Source organism: Gobius niger (assembly GCF_951799975.1).
Source record: "Gobius niger genome assembly, chromosome: 20".
Classification (NCBI taxonomy): domain Eukaryota; kingdom Metazoa; phylum Chordata; class Actinopteri; order Gobiiformes; family Gobiidae; genus Gobius; species Gobius niger.
The window spans coordinates 26903756-26925641 of record NC_136871.1 but is presented as its reverse complement, the minus strand read 5'-3'; the positions used below and the strand labels follow the sequence as shown (position 1 = coordinate 26925641).

At 42.7% G+C, this 21886-nt stretch overlaps 1 protein-coding gene across 1 annotated transcript; it reads right to left on the bottom strand.

The window, feature by feature from the left end:
* Window positions 1–784: 784 nt before the first annotated feature.
* On the bottom strand, window positions 785–18902 carry erbb3a (erb-b2 receptor tyrosine kinase 3a). The gene is made up of 29 exons (XM_079579448.1): window positions 18719–18902; window positions 12375–12526; window positions 10947–11133; window positions 10460–10585; window positions 10117–10179; window positions 9369–9487; window positions 9146–9287; window positions 8886–8999; window positions 8689–8806; window positions 8517–8590; window positions 8325–8415; window positions 8158–8175; window positions 7839–8050; window positions 6556–6685; window positions 6170–6263; window positions 5763–5920; window positions 5649–5690; window positions 5375–5516; window positions 5178–5297; window positions 4996–5094; window positions 4590–4775; window positions 4071–4226; window positions 3821–3896; window positions 3125–3271; window positions 2933–3030; window positions 2400–2588; window positions 2056–2124; window positions 1720–1972; window positions 785–1559 (listed from the first exon to the last, which is right to left on the bottom strand). Exons 1-29 carry the CDS (start codon window positions 18801–18803, stop codon window positions 856–858), a joined length of 4164 nt encoding a protein of 1387 aa, XP_079435574.1. The 5' UTR covers window positions 18804–18902; the 3' UTR covers window positions 785–855.
* Between the last annotated feature and the right edge of the window lie 2984 nt (window positions 18903–21886).

Below are 21886 nucleotides of genomic sequence, written 5' to 3'. Positions count from 1 at the left end.
AATAAGTTAGTTTGCATCCTTGCTTCCCGCGATTAAATAAAACATTGCATTTTTCAAAGGCATGTCCATAGGGTATTACTTGTTCCTTCTGTAGCTATAGCTGCTTTTCTGACCAGTTCAAATCACATCATTCGTACAGGTCAGGTGGGTGTCTTGCCAAAAGACTGAAGTAGTAGTGAGCTCAAAGATAGGAACAATGAATCAACCTTCCAGTCTCTCCAATATCTACACTATAGGACGCTGTTCAATTTTTGACAATCCTCCAGTATTTGAGAGATTTTGACCAATTATTACAATCAAAATGTTGTTTGGGATTGAATGTCATAAACAGATATCCGCCACTTTGTGGGGGACTAGCAATTATTATCCATCTATAGTACAACAATATCTCTAGTATATTACAATTAAACATTTCCATTGGGTTATGAAAAGTGCTTTTCTTTCTCAGAATCCATAGCAGTTTTGTCCATCTTTATTGTTCATTTCTATAGCAATTTGAATCCTTTTTCCATCACCTTTTTTCATCACACTCATGGAAGATGTTTTTCCATTAAAAACAATATAATATTTTGTTTTTTATACTTCTTGCCTTGGCAACAGGCCCCGTAGTGCATCACTTAAGGTCCATGGCCTGTACAATGTTGTGATATTAGCTAAACAATTTAAAGGGAATCAAAGACAAGCATTTTGTGGAAAGAAGCGAGGAGACCGAACCAACCACTTCACAACTTAACAACAATTGCTCATGGACATCAAAGGCACCTATTCTGACAATACATTTTGCTGGAACAAGGAATCAAGGATGCAAAACTAGCCGACCATTTTGATCACTGCCCTTGAGGGGAACCTTTTTCTTCATGTGGGCACTGCATTTGTCTTTAGGTACATTCTGCTGTGCCAGTAATCCGGATTATCAAACGATCGGTCGGCCGAAGCTGCATCTCCGCCGACCCCCACTCCTGACCTTACTTTCACATAGGCATCAAATCCACATCTTTGCCCCTCTACATTTCCGCCGTCGTTCCCCAAATTTTGATAGGCCACTGCTTCCCCTGACCTCATGACCGTGTAGGAATCCATGTCTTCATACTGCTCCTCCTCCGCTCCTTGCACCCTGAGCTGATTTCGGTCCTGTAGTGCTTGGTGTAGCTTTGGTTGCCGGTTCGTGTAGTGGTAGTCTTCAGCATAGTCGTCTTCATCCAATTCGTTTTTTGAGGGGATCGGTGGAGGGTCCAGAGCAGGCGGCGAGTCTGAGTTTCCTCTTATATCCATATACTCATACTGGACCTCGCTGGCTCCAAATTGCTCCAAATTGAAAGAGCCTCTATTCTCTGGAGTTGGCGTGATATCTCCGGAGCTGGTTGTGGCGTAGGACGACAGAGAAGAGGTGCGTTTCTTGCCGCCGTTGGTTTTGCTTCGCTGGTTGTTGCGTCTTGAGGCAGGGGACCGCTGCTTGTTCATGTACTCGTATTCTGCGTCGTCCGGATCGTCCAGGAGAGGGGCAGACGGGTAGTTTTTCATGGACTTGAAAGACAGGCGGGGTGGAGACAACAAGGTGTCTGAAATAAAAGCATTGCACATTACAATACAATGACAATACAATGCTGGACTCAATCATTATGTGAAATTATTATTATTGAAGCGCTGAAAATTCCTGGTGTAAAATAAATGATTCTCCAAATTAAAATAATTATGTCTAAATAAGAAGAAAACGGATACCTTTCTCTGGGCTGTCTTTGGGCAGGACATATCCGTTCTGGTCCTCCTCTTCCGTTTCCGGGGAGGGGGTTTCAGGAGGCCCCCCTGACAGGCTGTCCCGCTGAGACAGGTAGGCGCTGTCCTCTCTGTGCCGTCTTCCGCCCCCGACCGACAGATCCTCGCTCATCTCCGGCTCCACCGTGCCCCCACAGCCCTCCGAGCTCTCCGAGACTGTCCGTGCGGAGTCCAGACGGGAGCGCGACTGGAACAGAGACTGAAGGATTTGCAGAGAGAGGTTTATTCACATTTACAATATGCATTCTGTGATGTAAAATGTGCAGTTTTTTTTACTCAGACCTGTCCAAGAGCATCAACTCCGGGGGTCATGGGCAGGTATCCAGTCTCTCCAGATGTTGGGATTTGCACCTGTCCAAAGTAAACAGGAGCATGATTCAGACAGTAATCTTTATCATTTACCCCCAACTGCTCTTATCTTCGAACAGCAGCTTCTAGCCAGTTGATTGGGAGGTACCATAAGCTCTCCAGCCCTTTCCGACGCTAGGTTAAATTTGATTTGATTTGATTTTTCCACTTTATATTAATCTGATCATCATCCAATAGTTACTCGAGCATCTGCAAAGCTTAAGTATCTCTCTTCCATTTTGTTTTCTATCCCTTGCTAGTGAATCCGAGGGCCATACCCGGTGGCTTTCCATGCGCGAGAGGCGGCTGAGGCTGCGGGACTGGGGCAGGTACTGGGGCACCGCCACAGAGACTCCGTCCAGCTCCTCCCCGGCGTCCAGAGGGAAGTCCAGCTCCTCCAGTTCATCGAAGTCCACACTGCGCTGCGCCTGCTCATCCGGGGCGGTGTCAGGCTGGGTGCAGTCCTCCTGAGAGCACACGTGACGGGGTTATAACTTTTGATTTGAGACTTTTACATAGATCAGTCAATTGTTAGCCTCGTCAGTCATAGTTTTAAGGTTTCAGGGAAAACAAATAAGAACAACATGGAACATTTTGGTGCTTATTTTATTTAACAATGTAAATGTAGATATTATCAGGAGTAGTTTAAAATAAATAGATTGTTGTGATGTTAACTCACATCAGTGCTGTGTGTGATTCGAGGTTCTACATATGTAATATTTAAGAAATGATGCCCGTAATGAACATGATAGCATTGATCTATATCCAGTTCATCTTCATTTGGATGAAGTGTGTAGTTCTTCGTTCTGACCTTGATGACGAGGTAGCGAGGCGGGTCTCTGGCCATCCTGGTGAACTCACTGGCCAGCTCTTTGAATGTGGGTCTTATATTCTCATCAATCATCCAGCCTGGAAGAGAAAACATGGGAATTGGTTCATGGTTCGTTGGATGAAATGTTAATATGTAAATAACGGACGTGAGTAAGATTAACGTAAGACTCACATTTGACCATGACCATGTAGACGTCGATGGTGCAGATTTGAGGTTGGGAAAGTCTCTCTCCTTTCTCCAGGAGATCGGGCACTTCCTGTGGACGCATGTTTGTGTATGGCTCCACACCAGAGGACATCATCTCCCAGATTGTCACACCTGGGAGATGGAAACAGAGATGGAAATTAGTAAGGTAACATAAACTTATTTGTCCTCATTAGGATGGCACCACATTAGCTGCATTTACAAGAAACGGAGAAACACAAAGATCAGTCATCCTCTTAAGAATATAAACATAAATGACTGCAACGTCACTGGTAAAATAATGCACTGTGTACTGTGTAACGCTCCATGGTTTTGTGCAGTCACAGCACAATATAAAAATTGAGTCAATTTAAAGATTTCAACAAGGTGAATGATTCAGCTGCAAATCATCATTAGTTTAATTTCAATGATCGAGGTCAATAGATATGATCCCAAGTGGTCAGGGAAAAGTCTTTGTTCAAGAGGACTTCTGGCGTTGGGGGAAAGGAGAACCTGAAGTGGTTGCCTTTAAATGTAATGGCTAAAGCATCTACAAAGAAGGTAGGGGTTCAGATTCTGAAAACAGGGCATGTACAACAAGGAAGTAACAAAACAGTGAAACATGGCAAGTGGCATAATAGGAATGTAATCATTTTAAACGTGGTAAAGTGACATGTGGCTCACCATAGCTCCAGACGTCACTCTGATGTGTGTATCTACGAAACAGGATGCTCTCTAAAGCCATCCATTTGATCGGAGTCTAAAAAGAAAACCATACATAAGTTAAAAAACCTTTTAAAATAGTTTTCAATATTTATGACATTCTTTGTTTCCTGGTTTTAAGAAATTATTTCAAGCAGCAAGGATGTGTTTTAACTTTTGACACCACTAATTTGTTTTAAAAATAATAATAATAAAGGCCAATGGCTCTCACCTTTGCCTCGTTGTAGAAGTACTTCTTGTCGTCAGGGAAGAGCAGGTCGGCCACACCGTAGTCCGAGATCTGAGCCGTGTAGTTGTTTCGCAGCAGGACGTTTCGGGCCGCAAGGTTTCTGTGGACCATCCTGTTCTCCTCCAGGTAATACATGCCCTGGGACAAACCAAGAGCAAAAGAACTCAGAGGGTGTTTGTAAATAATGTAGTTATTCCACTACCTCTGCTTTAACCATCACTATTATATTACCTACTGTATGTTTCCATAACCTTTGGCTGTACAAATCTCACTGTTGTCAGCCTACTCACAATGTTGTGTTAGCGTGTGCCGAGAGGTGGTAAAATGGTTGGAGGCAGAGATTACTCTGCGTTCCAAATTATTATGCAAATGACATTTTTCTCTGATTTTCTAAATTGTCAACTCAAACGACAGTCAGCACAAAAGTCTTTAGCTGTTAAGCATTACAGAGAGTGACAGTGGGGAAGACCTCACTGTAATGACACATAAGACTTGTCTCACCTTGGCGATCTGCACACACCAGTTGAGCAGTCTCTGTGGTGTGAGCTTGTTCTTGTGTTTTCGGACGTGCTCAAGCAGAGAACCCTGGGAACTGAGCTGGGTCACGAGCTGCAGACTCGCCCCGGGACAAATGCCCAGGATCCTGACCACATTTATGTGGTCCAGGCTTCCCATTGCCATCATGTGCTGCAGGTCAGAACATACATGTTTTATTATTGATATATTATGATAACTTACCAAACAGTACAGTTAAGCTTTAATAACCCTTATTTCACAAATATTTTTTATGATAACTTCAACTTATCAACAGTCAACAAAAATGGGCAATTTTACAGAGAATCAAGACGGAGGCCGCTGACCCTTAACCGTATTCAAATCTATAGATTACTATAGCACATTTCCGTACATCTGTGACCTCAAAGAAGGCCTGCCGTCCAGTTCGATCATTAATGGTTTTTATAGCCACCGGGAGCTTCACTGTGTCCCCCTCAGGAATCCACACACCCTGAAACAGTAAAACAGTCATCATTACACGTAAACAAACTCACATTACCACATCAGTAAGTGTCTGTACAAAACCATGTGTACCTTATGCACCGTCCCAAAGACTCCATTGCCCAGAGGTTTGATCTTTCTGAGCTCTGAGGGCTTCAAGATCCGAGCGCAAACCTTGGGCCCTTTCTCACCGGGGTCGAGCGGTTCAAATCTCTGCAGAATAAAACGTCAAAACATGAATCAAGACATCCAATATCTGCTCCTTCCATAGACCTGTGTGGATCACTGACCTCTCCGTTCTCCATGTATCTCCTCATGGCTCGTTTGCGGCGGATGGCGAGGCCTCTGCGATACAGAACCGTGAGCACAAACACGGAGAAGGCCACGAAGAGCAGAGCAATCACCCCCACGACGATCGCAGTGATGTTCACACTGAAGATAAATGTACCGGTAAACTGTCAACCTTTGAACCTGTGTCTTTGCTTCAGTAAAATACACAAGCACAAACTGAACTTGACAGGCTAAAAATGTTTCTTTGGGAAAATAATAAGTATTGATAATTACCTCGCCATCCCAATGCATTCTCTGGGTCCTGGACCTGTACATCTGAGGAGAACACACAAGTCTGATTTAATGTTATACTTCACTTTCATTATGTGTGTCGTTGTATCTTCTTACCCCTGTGTGCAGTTGCCGTGGCAGGGCTCGCAGCTGCCCGCCTTGTTGGGGTATTTGAAGATGACGCCCTCTCCAGCCATCATCAGCCCCTCAGGACACGAGGGCACGCAGTGGGGACCGTCCTGCAAGTTGGCACAGGACACGCACTGGTCTGCTCGCTGCAGGGGACACAGGGACTAGTTTAATACTGGGACATTTTCAATACTTTCGTGAGATTATGAACTCTTCACTATTGAATGGAGAAATGTTGTTGACAATTTGGAATCCTCAGTTAGAAACAGACAGTATATTTGATCACCACTGGGAGGCAGCACCACTCAAAACAAACTGGTAGTGTTTGCATATTGTGTCTGGCCCGACTAGTTGGTTCAGTGACTTCTATGGCATCAGTGTTAGGAGCAACTCACCGGCCCAAAGCAGGTCTCCTTCCCCTCCTGCACCTTACACTCAGAGTGACAGGGCAGACATTCCCCAGACGGGCTCGCAAACTCTCGCCGCTCTCTGAAAAGTAGAGAAAACAGAGACTTCATTCGCAACGAGAAACAAAAGCAACAGAAATTCGAGCCCTGAAGAATAAATGAATGCCCAGAATATTGCATACCATGAAGTGCACCACAAAATCTACTACCAGTTATATGTAGATGAAGATATAGTATGTTTGTTTTAACAACACAAACAAATCAGGTCTACCCTTTTGAAGACGTTTTGAGAATTATGCAGTTTTTTTTATGAGATACAAAGCGCTGATTAGCTGAAATGAAGTAAAAACAATCGTCAGTGAGTGTTGACTGACCCGGACAAGAACATGCACTGAGAGATGCAAGTCCCTCCACGGCTGTAGTTTCGACAGGACACACACTGGTCCGGACCAGGGCCCCAGCAGCCGTCTGAGCACAGCGGGTCACACACGTGCCCCTCCGCCGCTAGAATGAAGCATACAAAGACAATGTGTGAGGGGTGTATATATGCAAGCAGGGAGGTACAACCCGTGCACAAGACACTGGGGAAAGCGATGACATGATTTTTGAGAAACACTGGTGCAGGGGGAGCTTTTTTTTTTGGTTTATGGTGAGAATGAATAGGATGAGAAATGAGTCAAATCAGTTAAGGGGAGACACTACAGGCAAAACTATTTTTTTTTTCAGTTTTCAAGTTTTGGGCCAAATTGGTCTCTGAACATACAAGCTTTCACCCGGAAACAGAAAATATGCCTAATCTTCACAATAACATGTTTAAATATTGCGCTGATTCAATGTTCCCCCATAGACTTATATGGGAGAATGCAATTTCAAGGGCCTTTTTCTCAAAACACATTTTTCTGTCATTGTGGCGACACCATGTCCACGTCAGTAGGACCTAGAGACTTCACATTTTCCAGCCTTGGACTGAACAATATTTGGAAGATTTTTTCAGAAGGATTTTTTATTATTTAATCTCTAAGCCCCATTTATTGAGTTTTGAATGTCAAAAAATAAGGCGAAAATGAAATTTTTACACATTTTTCCACTAAAAAACAGCTTATTTTAAAACTAAACAAGAAATCCTAAATCCCCTCTGAGAAAGTCTTGGCAACTCATTTATCAATAGAATGAAACCATAAATTTGAATGTAGCTCTATCCATTATTCAGATTTCAAGGCGAAAAGATGGGAAATTTGGGACATTTTTAGGCATAAAACACCTTGTTCTTATATGAAAAGATAAAATGACAGAAAACTTGCCATGTATTTTTTTCTCACATTTATGCCAGTGATCGACAGCAACAGTTTCAAATTGAAATCTGTAAATATACATTTTTTCCCTATTCACCTGCAGTGTCTCGCCTTAAGCTTTGACAATAAAGTCAGAGGGAGAGAGGCCATCTATATCTATTTATCTATCTGAGCTGGTCTGGCCATGTACTGAGGAGGGATAGGCTTCACCAAATGCATTTTCTCCAGTTCAGCTTTACCCAAATCTAAGGTCCGGATAACGCCTCACTTAAAAACTGATCTAAACTGATCTTTTTCCTTGCGTTGTTCCTTGTTGTTCGCTATTTGCGTGTAAGAGCCCTGATAACAAGCTCATTTGCACTGACCACACGTCTCCTCGGGGCAGTTGACTTTGATGTCGAGCTGTTTTAGGCGCTTCCTGACGTTGCTGTGGAAGAGCTTGCTCCAGTTCATGGTGTGGTGGTAGCACAGTTTCTTGTTGGCCGTGATGTAAACGCTGCCGTCATTGATCCTCCGCAGAGAGCGCAGGCCCAAAGACGTCAGGGAGGGGAGCCGCATCACCATCAGAGAGTAGCTCCTGTAGAGTGAGGAGCTTTAATGAACGGGACTCTCCAACTTAATATAAGGTAGATGAAAAATGGCCTTTAGCTGGCCCTTTTTGGGGGAAAACAATTGTTACTGTACCTTTTACTGCTCATTGGTCTGAACGCCGGCACAGATGCAGAAAAAAAGATACAAAAAAGAAAACATGAGTCCCTCAGATATGAAGAGTTGTGAGGTTAAAATGTGGGACAATAGACCAAGGCCAAACACAATAGTAACAAACTGAGAAGAAAAATAAGCTGGTTTACGTGTAGAGAGTCCGGCCTTCGATTGTCTCTAGGTTCGAGAAGACGGACAGGTCAGACATGCTCTCGGGCCACGACTGGATACTCAAGATATCTAAAAAAAATAGGAATGTTATGTTAAAATGAGATACACATTTACACAGTAAAGACTCCAGACTTCCAGAAATCAATAAAACGAGCAAATAGTAGAATTACCTGTTATTTCCCGAACGGTGTTGAAGATTTTTAGTTTCTCAGGATCAAGAGGCGGGACTTTATTGAACTCATCACTGTAGGTAAAAAATAAAATGAAAGACAATATGTTACTCTATTTATATTTTGCCGAAGAGGCAAAGGTAAGGTATCTTTATTTGGCAGACGGCCTTACCCTTTAATGCCAGTGATCAGGAAATGCAGACTGCCCTGGATCTTGGTGCAGTTGATGAAGCTGTCTATGTTGTTTGCATCCACAGTTTGTCGATCTGGAGTCCCTGTGCCGGTGCAAGCTACGGACAAGGAAGGAATGTTTGGGTATGTTGTGAACCGGGGATAATGGTCAGTAAGAGTAACGTTGTGGAGTTGTACCTTTGACACAGAGCCCGGCGCACGGTTGGCACTTCTTCTCCCCCTCTTTCTCCACCTCATTGGTACCAGGAGGACAGCTCACCACACAGGAGCTGCCATCCACCAAAAGGTTTGCTACAATAAAGGCACTTAAATAAGTAATGTGACGTGCGAGGAGGGGAATCTCAGAATGTGTTTAACTATTTGACATCCAGCAGTCCTTTTGGAAAGGGGCATCATTAGTTGTAGTGTAGGAATGAGTTGAATTTCTCAGTACTAACATGGGCACTGAGCCACGCAGATGGAGCCGTACTGGTACTTGGCGTTGGGGTTGGCCTCCATCTTGAAGGTGTTTTTATTGTACAGTAAAGCCTGGGGACATTCGCGCACGCAGGAGCCCGAGTTATTGAACCTCCGACAGGCCTGCGTCCAGATAAAAGAATAACATTGAGATAAACAGAGGATGAAATAATATTTCTTTAGTCAATGTGTGTTTTCACTCACAAAGCAGTCTGTGTCCAGGGGCCCGGTGCAGCCTCCGGCACATTCATTATGGCAGCACTCACTCGGACTGCGGCCAAAGCACCGGCCGTTACACTGAGGCGCGCATACCGTCTTCGTCACTGAAACGCAGGGGAACATATTACATTAGCCGGCCCATGGAGGTTTGTGTATGACACTTAAATAAATATTCACTCATTCATTCAAAACTCTGATACCTACTCTTTCTGACCACAATAGGCTGCAATCTAAAATGTGTGACTGTTCAATCCAAAGTATTAAATACAAGCATAGCAATATAACATATGAATATTTCAGCCTTGTTGCCCATTACAGCACACAGGGCTCGATCTTTTGCTTGGCACAACAGTGTTGGTCCTGTCATCTTGCATGTGCATGCCAGCTGTGCCAGTGCATAGAGGGTGTCGCTCAGAAAAAAAAAGGTGGACTCTGAGGCGTGGTGTGCTGCAAGACCCGCCGCTTCCCCTTCGCATCCTCCTCATCTTAACCTCTCTCATCATCCTTTACGTTCAGCATTTAGGCTACATCATTTTTAAGCTCTCACAGGACAAACTGCAAAGTTTTATTTATCCCACTGTGAGTTAAACACTGGTCGTGCCCATAGGGAAAGAGAATACACTGATCGTCATTCGCCATGGGTCTCTGTCCAGCCAAACGTCCAACCCACTTACAGCTGCATTTACAAACACAAGACAGGGTCCACAGTCTCCATTTGGAAGTTGAGACTTACAGGTTTGGCACTTGTCACTTCCAGGGCCCCAACAGGCGACTTCACAAGATTTATCGCATGGCTCTGGGAAATAAAGAAGACATTAAAAACATATTCTTTATCATAGCTAATTTTAAAAAAAGCAGCAACTCCAGTTCTCTGAATCCACGATGACCATTAGGCCGTCAGGAGGGATGAGACAGAAGTGTGGTGTTACATTAATGAATATGCTAATGGCTTAAGTGATGTAAGGTAAGGCCAGAATCATGGCCAGAGACAGATGATAATGGGATTCTCATGTTGCTTCAAGTCACCTGCCATATGGGGCAGTACATTAAAGGATGGAGGTCTGGTCTGCACTCACTGTCGGGCCCGTTGTCCTGGATCAAGATGTGGGCGCTGCCATCCTTCACTATGTCGAGCCAGTTCACCTTTGGAGCGTAACTGAGGTATTTATTTTGGATGATCTTCACCCCTCCCTCCAATATCTCTGTGGGAGGCAGACGGAGGAGAGAAATCGTGAGCATAACTCAACAAGTCGTAACAGGCACCACCAAAGTGTCGGTATTTACTACGACTTTTACAAATGCGGATCGTGTTTCATTGACAGTTGGAGGCAGGAGAGTGGATACAGAGCTAACGTTCATGTCTGGAGAGGGAGTGTACGCAGTGCGTGGGCGTGAAGGCAGTTAGCTTCTGACAATGGAAACGTCTGCTGCCACTTACAAGAAACAAAGCTACTACTTCCAGTCAATTTGTGTGAAACCAATACACTATGCCTCGAGAGTAAATGCATTTTAACATTGTGTTCTTTTTAATCTTGCAATATACAGCCTAAACCTCTGTGGTACCTGTAAGGTGAGTCAATCCCAGCTCCTGGAGCCCGCGGTGCCCGTCCTTCTGGTAGTTCACCATGATGGCTAAAGCGTACTGATCCTCGTATAGAGAGCTGCCGCGGATCACTCTGAGCTGGTCCAGGGGAAGACGGCTGAACTCATTCACAGCCAGCAAGATGTAGCCTGTCACCTCCCGGATGGACTGCAGTCAGAGCAAAAAAAATAACAGAATCTATGGGAGCCTATGTGACATGTTTTTGTGGTGGGGAAAATAGAGAATGTTAAAGCAAACCTGCACAGACAAAGGGAAATTATAAACTCCTGGAAAGTGATGGATACATGTCTGCAAATCAATGGATCCATCGAATAAATGACCTTTACCAAGCGTTTGCTCATGTGCAAAATGAGTAACACATGCAAAAGTGGATCAGCAGCATAATCATATTTGAATTTTTTTTTGCATCCCTTAAACTGTGATAGACAACAACACACATCTGCATGCAAAGTGGCATCTTGGACCAAACCATGACTCTTTATATTATATATCTTTTTGTTGTTGTTGTTGCTGAAGTTATTGGTCTGTGTTTACGGCAAGAAGTTTACGTGCCACTTGAGGCGACGCCAGAGGGATTGTCTCTCATGGAAACACCCTCAGATTAGCAGACAAATGTTGAATAAATATTCTTCGCCCTCTTCGTCAATATATTTTCAAAAAAGAGCTGAAATCTTGAATCTTATCAGTGAGTTGTTTTGAGCGCAGAGGTGTGTTTGCTTGTGTTGTTAGTCACCGTGTAGTTAGCGTTAGAGACAGAAGTGGTCGGACCTGAATGAGCTCATTGTGCCACACAAGGGACAGAAGCCAAATGCGCTTCACAATGGAATCTATCAGTCGCAGAAGGAGCAGCCACTATCACAAGTACAACTATCACAAATATTTGTTTTCAACCCGCACTTGTTGTTGTGTCCCTTCAGTCAAGACACTTCAGTTCACCATGAAAGGTTGGGGGGCCGTCTATGGAGTCTGTGCACAATAGGCTTAATCTGCAGCGAGGTACTCCACATCATGAATCTATAGATTTGGAGAAGTATTCACGCTCTGCTCCTGAATGCCCCAAATGGCTCTGACGGATGGAGCAAAAGCAGAAGGCAAACTTCCCAAAGGGGCACTATGTACGTCACCTTAATAACCTGAATGTCGACCGGTTGCAGTGATTTTTTAAGTAGTGTTTGATGCAAATTCAAAGTTTCTTGTACAATTAGAGAAAACTCCACAGGCTAAAATGTAAGTATCATTGAGTTATGCACACTTGGGTGTTACTTGAGAGCATCTGCCCTTTACTGTTTAAAATAAGTCACTTGCAGTCTATACACAGTACCACAGTGAGTGATTTGCTTGAAATAAATAATAAATGAAATGTATGAAATGAATAAGCTTGGCCACACCTGCAGGAAGGAGAAGTCTCTGTGGTGCTCCATCATGGTGATCTCCAGGTTGCCCATGACGATCTCACAGCCGGTGTAGTGCTCCTTCATCGTGTTGTACTGAATGTCAGACTTCCCCGATGTACTCAGGACGTTCATGGTCCCCATGCACACTGGGAAACAGAATTTACAGGTCAGTATACCACTATTGTACTTCCTGAATAGTTATGAAGGAATTACGACCAATCAAGTACTTTGCAATTTGATTTGAAAACTTGAAAACTTTTGGTATCGACTCATACCAGCTTGAATTATGATAAAAGCATGTTTGTTCTTTCACTTTTGTCTGTTGAGTTCATTTTCTGCCTGGACCGGAGTCAATGGGTCAATGGGTCCACTGTAAGGGGCCGAAGACTCGGGACATGTCCTCCTGAGCAGTACGCTATAAGAATGTCCTTCTCGGGGATGTGATCAGAACATACAGGACTTTGTGTGCAGCGTGTGGGAGGTCAGCCATCACTGATTTGTTATTCAAATGTGAGTCCAAGGCAAAGGGACTGAGCTGGTGGAGGGAAATGATAGGAAAGTGAAGTTTGTAAAGCATTGTCGATTATGTCATGAGCGATTAAGGATCTTTTGATTTAAACTAAGGAATTCAAACAAAAGCTACAAACCAGTACTATGACCACCATTATTTCTACTCCTTTATGTCTGACTTTGGACAATTTGAATGTTTCCCGTTTGGAAGACTCTCTGCAAACAGTGGTGGCACGCAATGAGACTCGCATTTGGATAAACAGAAGAATAAAGCTGTGCAGATTATTAACCAAACTGCGGCTGTGTGCGTGCAGCAGTGGTTTCTTTGTCCATAAAGTTACGATAAGAGGACCAACGAGTTCACAAGAAATGACTGTATCAAACTTGTATCAAGGTCCAGCTCTGAATCACACACACACACACAAAATAACAACTGGGCCAAGGAATAAGGACTTCTACTTAAATGAGAATTATCAAAGAGCATCACATACTAAAGTGTAAATCATATGTCCACATTATTTTTGTATGGCTATGTTATTACTACTACAACTACTACTACTACTACTACTACTTCTGCTGCTGCTGCTGCTGCTGCTGCTGCTGCTGCTTCATGTATTTATCCTCAAATGTAGCCCGTCCTCCTTTATGTTGCTCATATACTTAAATGAGTACAGCTACTGTTTTTACCACTACCTCTACACATTTGATTCTACTCCTCTAGGCAACTACTGCTACACACGCAGGTACATGCAGAAAAATCTCCCAATGTCCACAGCCTTATAACCTTTGCTTATTATTCATTTCCCAGAAAGTAATAATTAGTAACGTATGTGCAGGTAAATTGTGTTGGGACTTCAGTTTCCAATAAACAGGTCAACCTTCTGTATCAGTGCTCTGAAGTAATGTTTCCTGTGAATGGCTGTTTTATTGCTTTATGGGCTCCTTCCTGTGTGCTTCAGTAAACACAAGGAATGAAATAAAAATGCTTCAGTACAACTTTGTACATTTACAATAAACCACTAAATCTGTTCATATGAATGCATCTGGTTTGTACAATGTCATTGTTTTGCCAGTATCAAAAACATAAATGAAATGGAAGAAAGTAGAAGTAGCGGGAGGAAGGGCAGGGAAGGGAGAGAGTTCTGTTATTAAGCAGTTTTTCAGTCAGCTGGACCAGGCCCGTAGACTCCACAGTCTCCTCCTTAGAGGCTTTGAAGAGTGAAGAGACTGTGTGATGGGTGCATGTGTGGGATCAACAACAACTCTGAAGGTTTTGCAGGTGAGACGAGAGGGGTAAGTGTTCTGAAGTGACATTCAAACTCCTCACAGAAAGGCCCTGTCAGGGGATCGAACTCGGGACCTTATTGCTGTGAAGCACGAGCGCTGACCGCTGCACCACTGTGCCTTTCCCAGGATCCGAAACAAGGCACAAATCAGGTCTGAGGAGAAGTGAGCCCTCAGTTAAGTTTGGGTCTTTTTTTTTTTAGGTATTTTTAAACAGATAAAACAAGTCATTCTTCAATTAAGGTGACAAATCATATTAATATATGTATTTTGAAATCTTACGCAGTGTGACTTTAACATATGGGAAGCCACAGGGTTCGGACATGACGCTGGTTTGAGGGTATGTCTTTTTATATGGGCCCACTTTAGGTGAAGTCTCAGTGTTATCTGTGACTAACTGTTGACTCAGACCATTTCAATGGGCTGTTGGGAAACACTCCGGCACCTGTTGCACAAACTACATGCCACGCTGTGTACACTCAACCCACACATGAGTTTACATTGAGAGGAATCCATGGAAGCCAACCCACAAAAAAGAGAGTACAGGAAAAGGATTAGGATTCCAGAAAAGGATTGTGTACACTCAACCTACACAAAACATAACGACAATCCATATCCTGGCCCTGACCTCAAGGATAAAACTAGTTCTACCCTAATAATAAATGAACTTTATAGGCTCACATCCTGAGGTAGCAATGATTTACAAGATGCTTCATAAGCTTGACACGTTTCTCAAACCACTACTGTCCATTCACATTGATGAAAATGACTTCATCGCTCTACCACCTCAGTCACTGTGGACAATTATCATGAGAATCACTACTTCAACTGCCTCTACTTTCTGACACTTGTAGTATTGGACTAAAATAGTATTTTACTACTGATATGAACCCAAACCTTAAAATATTTCACTTCAACATATTTAGATTGTTTGTTTTGTTATTTCTTTTAAAAAACAGTGACAATACGCTGTTCATATTATGACATGCAACCTATTCTACCAGTCATCAGTTTGGAGTTTGCAGGCTCTCGTGTCAGGTCGGCTCACAACACCACAATTACTACTGCAATTATTACTGTGCTAAACCACAACCCACGCTATAGCTGAATGCGAAGGGAATCCATACGGTCCACGCACAAACCAGTAATTCAGAGTCTGTTTAAGACACACAGGACTCTGAGACAAGGCCTGGACTCACAGCTGCGACATTTGTGAACCGGCCGAGTGGGTTTTCTGTCAAATATAAGAGCCTCAGTGTTGGCTGATGGCGGATGGAGCAACGCTACACAAAGACACTATTGCAAAACATTGAGTTGCAGAAATCACATTTGCATAAGGCTTGGGAAAAAATGTCACAGATTTTGGCCCCGGAAAGTTTTTACATTAACATTTAGTAAAGGAGATGATCCAAATGTGTACGTTGCATACTTGATGTGCTAAAAGTAGTGTGCATTTTGTCTTGTGGGGGGAAAAGTCCATAGATTTGACTACACATACTACACATTCATGCTGATTTGATGCAGACTGGAGAGAGATTGTGAATCCTACCAAGCTCGCAACAATGCTAGGGGGAGCTTGCAAAAACTGTCTCTATTACTACCGCTCCAAATACAACTAGAACTGCTCCATTTGTTTATGTACTTCTTTTATTCAATCACTCCGAGGCCTATTTCCACCTTGCAGGAATCCGGCAGAGTCCATGAACTCATCGCCATTGTGCTATTGTCTTCAAACAGAAACCCAATACATGATGAAAAAAAACATGAGCCTGTGAGAGTAAACAAGTCTGGTTTAGCTGTTACCAAAAGTTGGGGAAGGAGGTGAGAAAAAGGTGCGAAGAATGGAGGGAGGAGATTGGATGAAGCGGTTGGGGCGATGACGACGGTAAACAGAAACTTGGCACAGGATGGCAGCGGATTAGTGCATTCCTCTGCTCAGAAAACGGGCACAAAGACAAACAGACACCTGAGATTTACACAGGCGGGGGGCATTGATTGATTGAGAGTCAGGAAATGAAAGGAGAGTGGACTTAAGTGTGCTATTTCAGTGTATAAGTACAAGGGAATTAGAATACTATTTATGCACATGCCTTTGAACAACGATGACTTGAGCTGGATGCACCAAACCACCATGGAGACTATTTTATTATGCTCTGTGCATGAATGGACGTCGATACTTGCCCAAGGGGTTAGAAAATACAGCTTGTTCATTCATGCTGACTGGTAAAAATCTTGTCCATCTCAGTCTAGTCGTCTCGTAGAGTCTAATGCGGATGATAGTGATGATGATGGATGTTGATGCAGTCCATCTTTGCAACTAAACCGACGGCATATTTGCACTTTATATAACTCCGTTTGACAGAAGTCACACCCACTTAAGAGCGCAAACGCTGACGCCCTTGTTTTTAAATGCGCACAATGTTCTGAACTTTTAATCCAATGTTTCAAAGTTAGAGAACTAGTTGCACTCATGTTAATCATCAAATATGGATTTTCAATATCAGAAGCTCACAAGTTTGTTTTGATTGTACGTACGGTTGCCAGACAACTGTTATGTCTTGTCCAATGAGGCTGGATCATATCAAAGTGAGATCTAACTTGTATTTATTGATATTTCTTATGCATTTCCACAATTTATTGTTTATGATGGGTTCATTTATTTATTGTTGTGTGTCGATGCCAGAGGGCTGTGTGTCACCTGAGATTCACCTGCTTTGTGATGATGAGCTCATTATTCTTTTACAATATGTGTGAGAGCGGCATTTCCAGCACTAGATCAGGGTCAAAACAATAGTAAACAACAAGAGGTGCTGAGAACTCTACCCAACTCACAAACAGAGGGGACAACAGCGCAACCGAGCCAATTACAAAGAAAGCCACAAAAATGTCCTTTAAACATATAACTCTTCGTTCAGTATCTGTGACTTAAAAGACAAAATATCGCCTGCCAGTTATTTTAATTGAATATATACTACACAATAAAGAGGCTTGCCATGCAAAAAGTGGAGGGGTCCAGTTTGGAAAGGTTCAATCCCCGATATGCCTTAACATCTCCCTGCCTCAGAAGAGCAAGAGGGAAACTTACTGCCTTCTCAACATTCAACATTCAACATGGTGCTAGGATTTGAAGCAGTTGGGCAGTGATGATGATAAATGAAGATTTGACCAACCTATCCACATTTCCCAAATAGGAAACAGGCCATTTTATTTTTCTCTCCTTTGTCCCGGGACGCTTGGGGCAGTCCTCATGATGCCAAAACCACTATAGCCTAACTTTTATATCACCAACAACTCTGTGTTGTTGGACGTGTCACGTGATGCTGTATCTGCTGCTCCATTTGCCAAGAGAGTTAAAGAGTTCATCATTTATGAGAAGTGAGTTCATAACAGGTGTTTCAACAAGCGTAGTCTTCATGTTTGTGATTATACACCATAATTATACATAAATATAATGACAATCAATGTGAAAGTATTCTATTCAGAATACAGCACTCTGATTAGACAAAGTATGTTACAAAAATACATTTTAAGGCAAGTATTCTGTATTCATTAACTAAATACAATTTCAAAGTATTCTCCCTAACACTGCCAACTCTATGCAAATAATCAGCATTTGTTGGTGTTGACTCAGACATTGTGCTGGAGGCTAGAGCTGTCAATGTGGGAATCTACCCAAAGGCCAAAGTGAATCACAAAACCAAAAGTCTGTTTCACCAAATGTTTTCTTCTGTTATACTATTTAGTAGGCTACACTTCATAGTTTACTGATACTCGTTACCAACTGATGATAAAAGCCTGATACATATTTAAAACCACCACTATTACAAGGCTACAACTATAGGACTCAATTACCAACTAGTTAGCAACAGCAACAACAACACTACTACTACTACTACTACTACTACTACTACTACTACTACTACTAGCCTTCAACAACTACAACTAGGCCTACTACCACTCCAGAGTAACCGACCCTCACCTCACTTGATGCATGTTGCTTCCAGTTTTGACTTTGACAACAGCATACTTCTGCAACAGTCGTGGCACTTTAACCCACGTGGCCACGACTACGTTTTTTTAATCATATATAAAAAATGTGTTTTTCCCCCTTTAATTCAAATCAATAGAGTCATCCATAATCAATAGCCATGACAAGAGTATCTGTGCAGACATTCCATTGACTGAAACGTCCTTTGTTCCCGTGTTTAAAAACCTTGGGGCGGACATAGGATTGAGAGATAACCGTGATGAGGTTTACCCGGGGCCGTGGGAGAATCGCGGAGAGACAGGCGCGGTGGTTTTTTGACTCACTCGCTGACATGGGAACAGGTTTGGGGAAACAGGTTCTGAGCTCACCGCGGTGTGGACAGGTGCACCGACGCGCTCTGGGAAAGCGACGCTCTGTGTGCGCGCGCTCCGTGCGTTTCAAAGGGGGATTTGTGTCCGGTTGACCGCAGATGTGTGCACAAGCGCCACGTGACGGGCGCATTCAAAAGCATCAAAGCCCTGGGGGGGAAAGTTGCGTGTCCGCGCGCACCGCTTACCTCGTTGTGTCTGCGCGCTCGAGAGCTTCAGAGCGCACGAGAGGAGCAGGACGCAGAAAAGCACCTGCAACACCCGCGTCGCCATGGTCCCAATGTCCAACCAGTTAAATCCGACGTTTCATCATCTCATACATCCATAAAGGCGTTTCGTATTCCTGCGCAAAAGGCCTTCGCTCACTCAGCCCCAGAAGTCAGATGGTGATATGGGCCCGTCAAAATATCCCAAAAGTCCAAAGTTTAGAGTGTTATTGAGGGTGTCTCTTGGAAATGTAAAGGAAATGTTGTGATGAGGTGTGTTCACGTTGCGAGTTTGTGAACTGTGATCTGGTTCTGTGAGCTGCGCGCTCCGTGAATCACCGCCGCGCACTGATTGGAGCGACAGTGATTTGCTCAGGGAGGGACCTGCCGCTGCTCAGAGGCCGCTGTGACAAGTGCGTGGGGCTGGAGGCACGGCACTTCATTAGTTAGCAGCAGATGTTGACGAGGATTACAGGCTTACACGGCTAGATTGGAGACTTTAAATAAACAAATTAGAAATAGGCCAAGAAAGACATTTTGTTATGGGAGATGCGGTGCAGTTGGCTTATCTGTATTACTTTGCCACGAGAACAACCGTAAAATGGCAGTGAAATGGTAAAAACAAGAAAAACAAGTGACGTTTCGCCTCTCATTATAAGAGATTTCAGTAGCAACTAATCATCTCTTGCACCAGGCTGGACTCCTGCACCATCCCTATAACAGAGAGCTTTAGGAATTCGACCTGCTGATAAAAAATAAATAAATAAACGATCAGTGGCCTGGCTGTGAAATGTCCTTCATTCAAAAACAACCCATCATATTGAAACATCTTAGGCAGTTACTTTACTGGACACTCAAGGCTGTATCTATGGTGTCTTCCTTTGGCTATAGACCTGCTCAAGAAAAAGTTATTTGAATCACTGGACACTACAGGACTTTCATTTTGTCAGGGGTTTGAGTGTAACAAACTCATCCTCCAAGAAAGATGAGGCCTCAGGATCTGGGTTTTTCATTTATTTAATTGACAAGCAAACAAAGACTGCAACATGACAAAGGGTCAGGCTGATCCAATAAAAAACAATGCCATAAACATTCCCATATCAGATGTAACCCTGCACATTGACCCTGCACTTCTTCAGGTTGTGAGACGTGACGAAGCCTCTAGTTAGTCATTCCACCAGGTCAAATTTGTACAAAAACTACGTGCTGAACTAAACTCCTGCAAAGACAATGCAGCATCAGTAAACATTGTGGAAACTCGAGCAGCTCACAGGAAGTCCAAGACAAAACTAGTTTGTTTTCTAACCCAGAACTAAACTTGATATCACAAATTACTGTGTATAGGTCTTCATTAGCATTAAAAGAAGTCCAAATCTGGACTAAACCAGGATTTACCTGATGAAAAATTAGACTAAACCACGAAAAAACAGTCAACCTAAATAATATAGGCTATACACATATTAAATCATTATTGGATTGAAAGTTTATTGTGTCAGAAAAACATGCTGAAATATTTCTGAATTGTTACAAGTTCACCTGATCACAACAGGAAGGACTGTCGCCCTTTGACTCACACCTGGATTGTTTTTGTGAAAATGTCTCGTGTCATTTTGTTTGTCACTGAAGCTTTGTGGAAAGATCACTGTGTGCTTTAGAAAAGAGCAGAGGAACCAGACAGACCACTGCGAGAGACCGGCTCATCAGGCAACTCTTGTCCGACTACAGTTCGACACGCGACACAGGGGAGAAATAAGAAAACAGTGTTCAATTATAGCTTCAAAGCAGTGGTTCTCAATCTGTGGCACAGGAGAAGTACACAGGTCCTGCCTGGTGCTAAGCAGAGTCCTAAACAACTGTTCACTTTTCAGTTTTATTCAGGTTTTTGTCCTTCTTTTGTTTAGTTCACTCCTGCTCAAGCTCTATCACTGTCCAATGATCTATAAAGCATCCCCTTCTGAGTTAGATCAGCCTGTCCAGAAGGAATCCTGATTCAGGCCAAACATCCAGACTGATCTCAATGAAACTTCCTTACAGATGCTGTTTGATGTTCATTATGATTTTATATTAGGATGGTGCAAATGTTGCACATATATGTAAATAATAAATGATTATGTAAATGTGATGCACTTGAAACTCAAAATGAATCAAATAAAAAAAAGCCAATCAACTCTATTTCAGATGGGGTTTTTTTCATAATGATTTAGAGCTGGGACAACATATGGTTTCGGTTTGTGGTTGTTGTGATATTGTCTCATGTAAAGCGCTTTGTGACTGTCTGTGAAAGGCACAATATAAATAAAAGTTCTTCTTCCTCTTGCATTGAAATACTTTGATACCCAATTTAGTGAAAGACAAAATGATAATACAAACATTTCTGGCTATAAGTTGATGTTGTTATTGGTGCTGATGAAAAACAAAAAGAGTCATACTTTTAAACTGCCTTTTCCATTTGCACTTTTCAATTCTTAGTGCATTAGATTCATAGTATCACGTCGTACAATGTAATATGCGTTGCAACAATCTGTAGCAACTTGTACCTATGTAGTACATACACAACGTAATAATGTGTATTAGTACTTTGGAGGTACATAATGTAATAAGACATAAGACTTTAGGGCAAGGGCTTAAGGTTAGGGTGCTATGTCTTATTACATTATGTTCCTCCAAACTACAAATGACTATTATTCCATCAAGTATCTAACTCAGTATCTAGGTACAAGTTATTACACATTGTTACAGAGCACATTACATTGTACTAAATTTGGCAGGTACAATGTATCATGGCATCTGCGCTTCGGGTAAAGATTCAAAGTTGGTTTTGATCATCCCTAAAACAAGGCGAGCACTGTCATGATTCCATTGATGCACAGCCGGGAAGAGTTTGAACCAGGACTTCATGATTCATAGCAAAATCAGGACTAAATGAGCAGCTTTCACACCTGCAAATGACTCTTTGAGAATCTCTACTATTGATGGTTTAGTTGCTGTGGTCAAAGGCATTTCTTGCTTTGAAGGTGCAAGAAAAGGTCAAACATGTTTTTAGTCTTGCCTGTTATTGTCATGTGACAGCTCACAGAATTAACACTCAACAGTTAATCTTTGACCAGGAAGTTTTTTGCAGAACCGTTTCCTCTTATCAACATAATGATC

Coding starts and splice junctions, on each gene's coding strand:
- erbb3a (XM_079579448.1), bottom strand. CDS start 18,803: ATGGCGACGCGGGTGTTGCAGGTGCTTTTCTGCGTCCTGCTCCTCTCG. Junction 9,488..10,116: donor AAGTGACAAGTGCCAAACCT/GTAAGTCTCAAC, acceptor CCTGCGTTTCAG/TGACGAAGACGGTATGCGCG. Junction 3,897..4,070: donor ACTTCTACAACGAGGCAAAG/GTGAGAGCCATT, acceptor TTTTCTTTTTAG/ACTCCGATCAAATGGATGGC.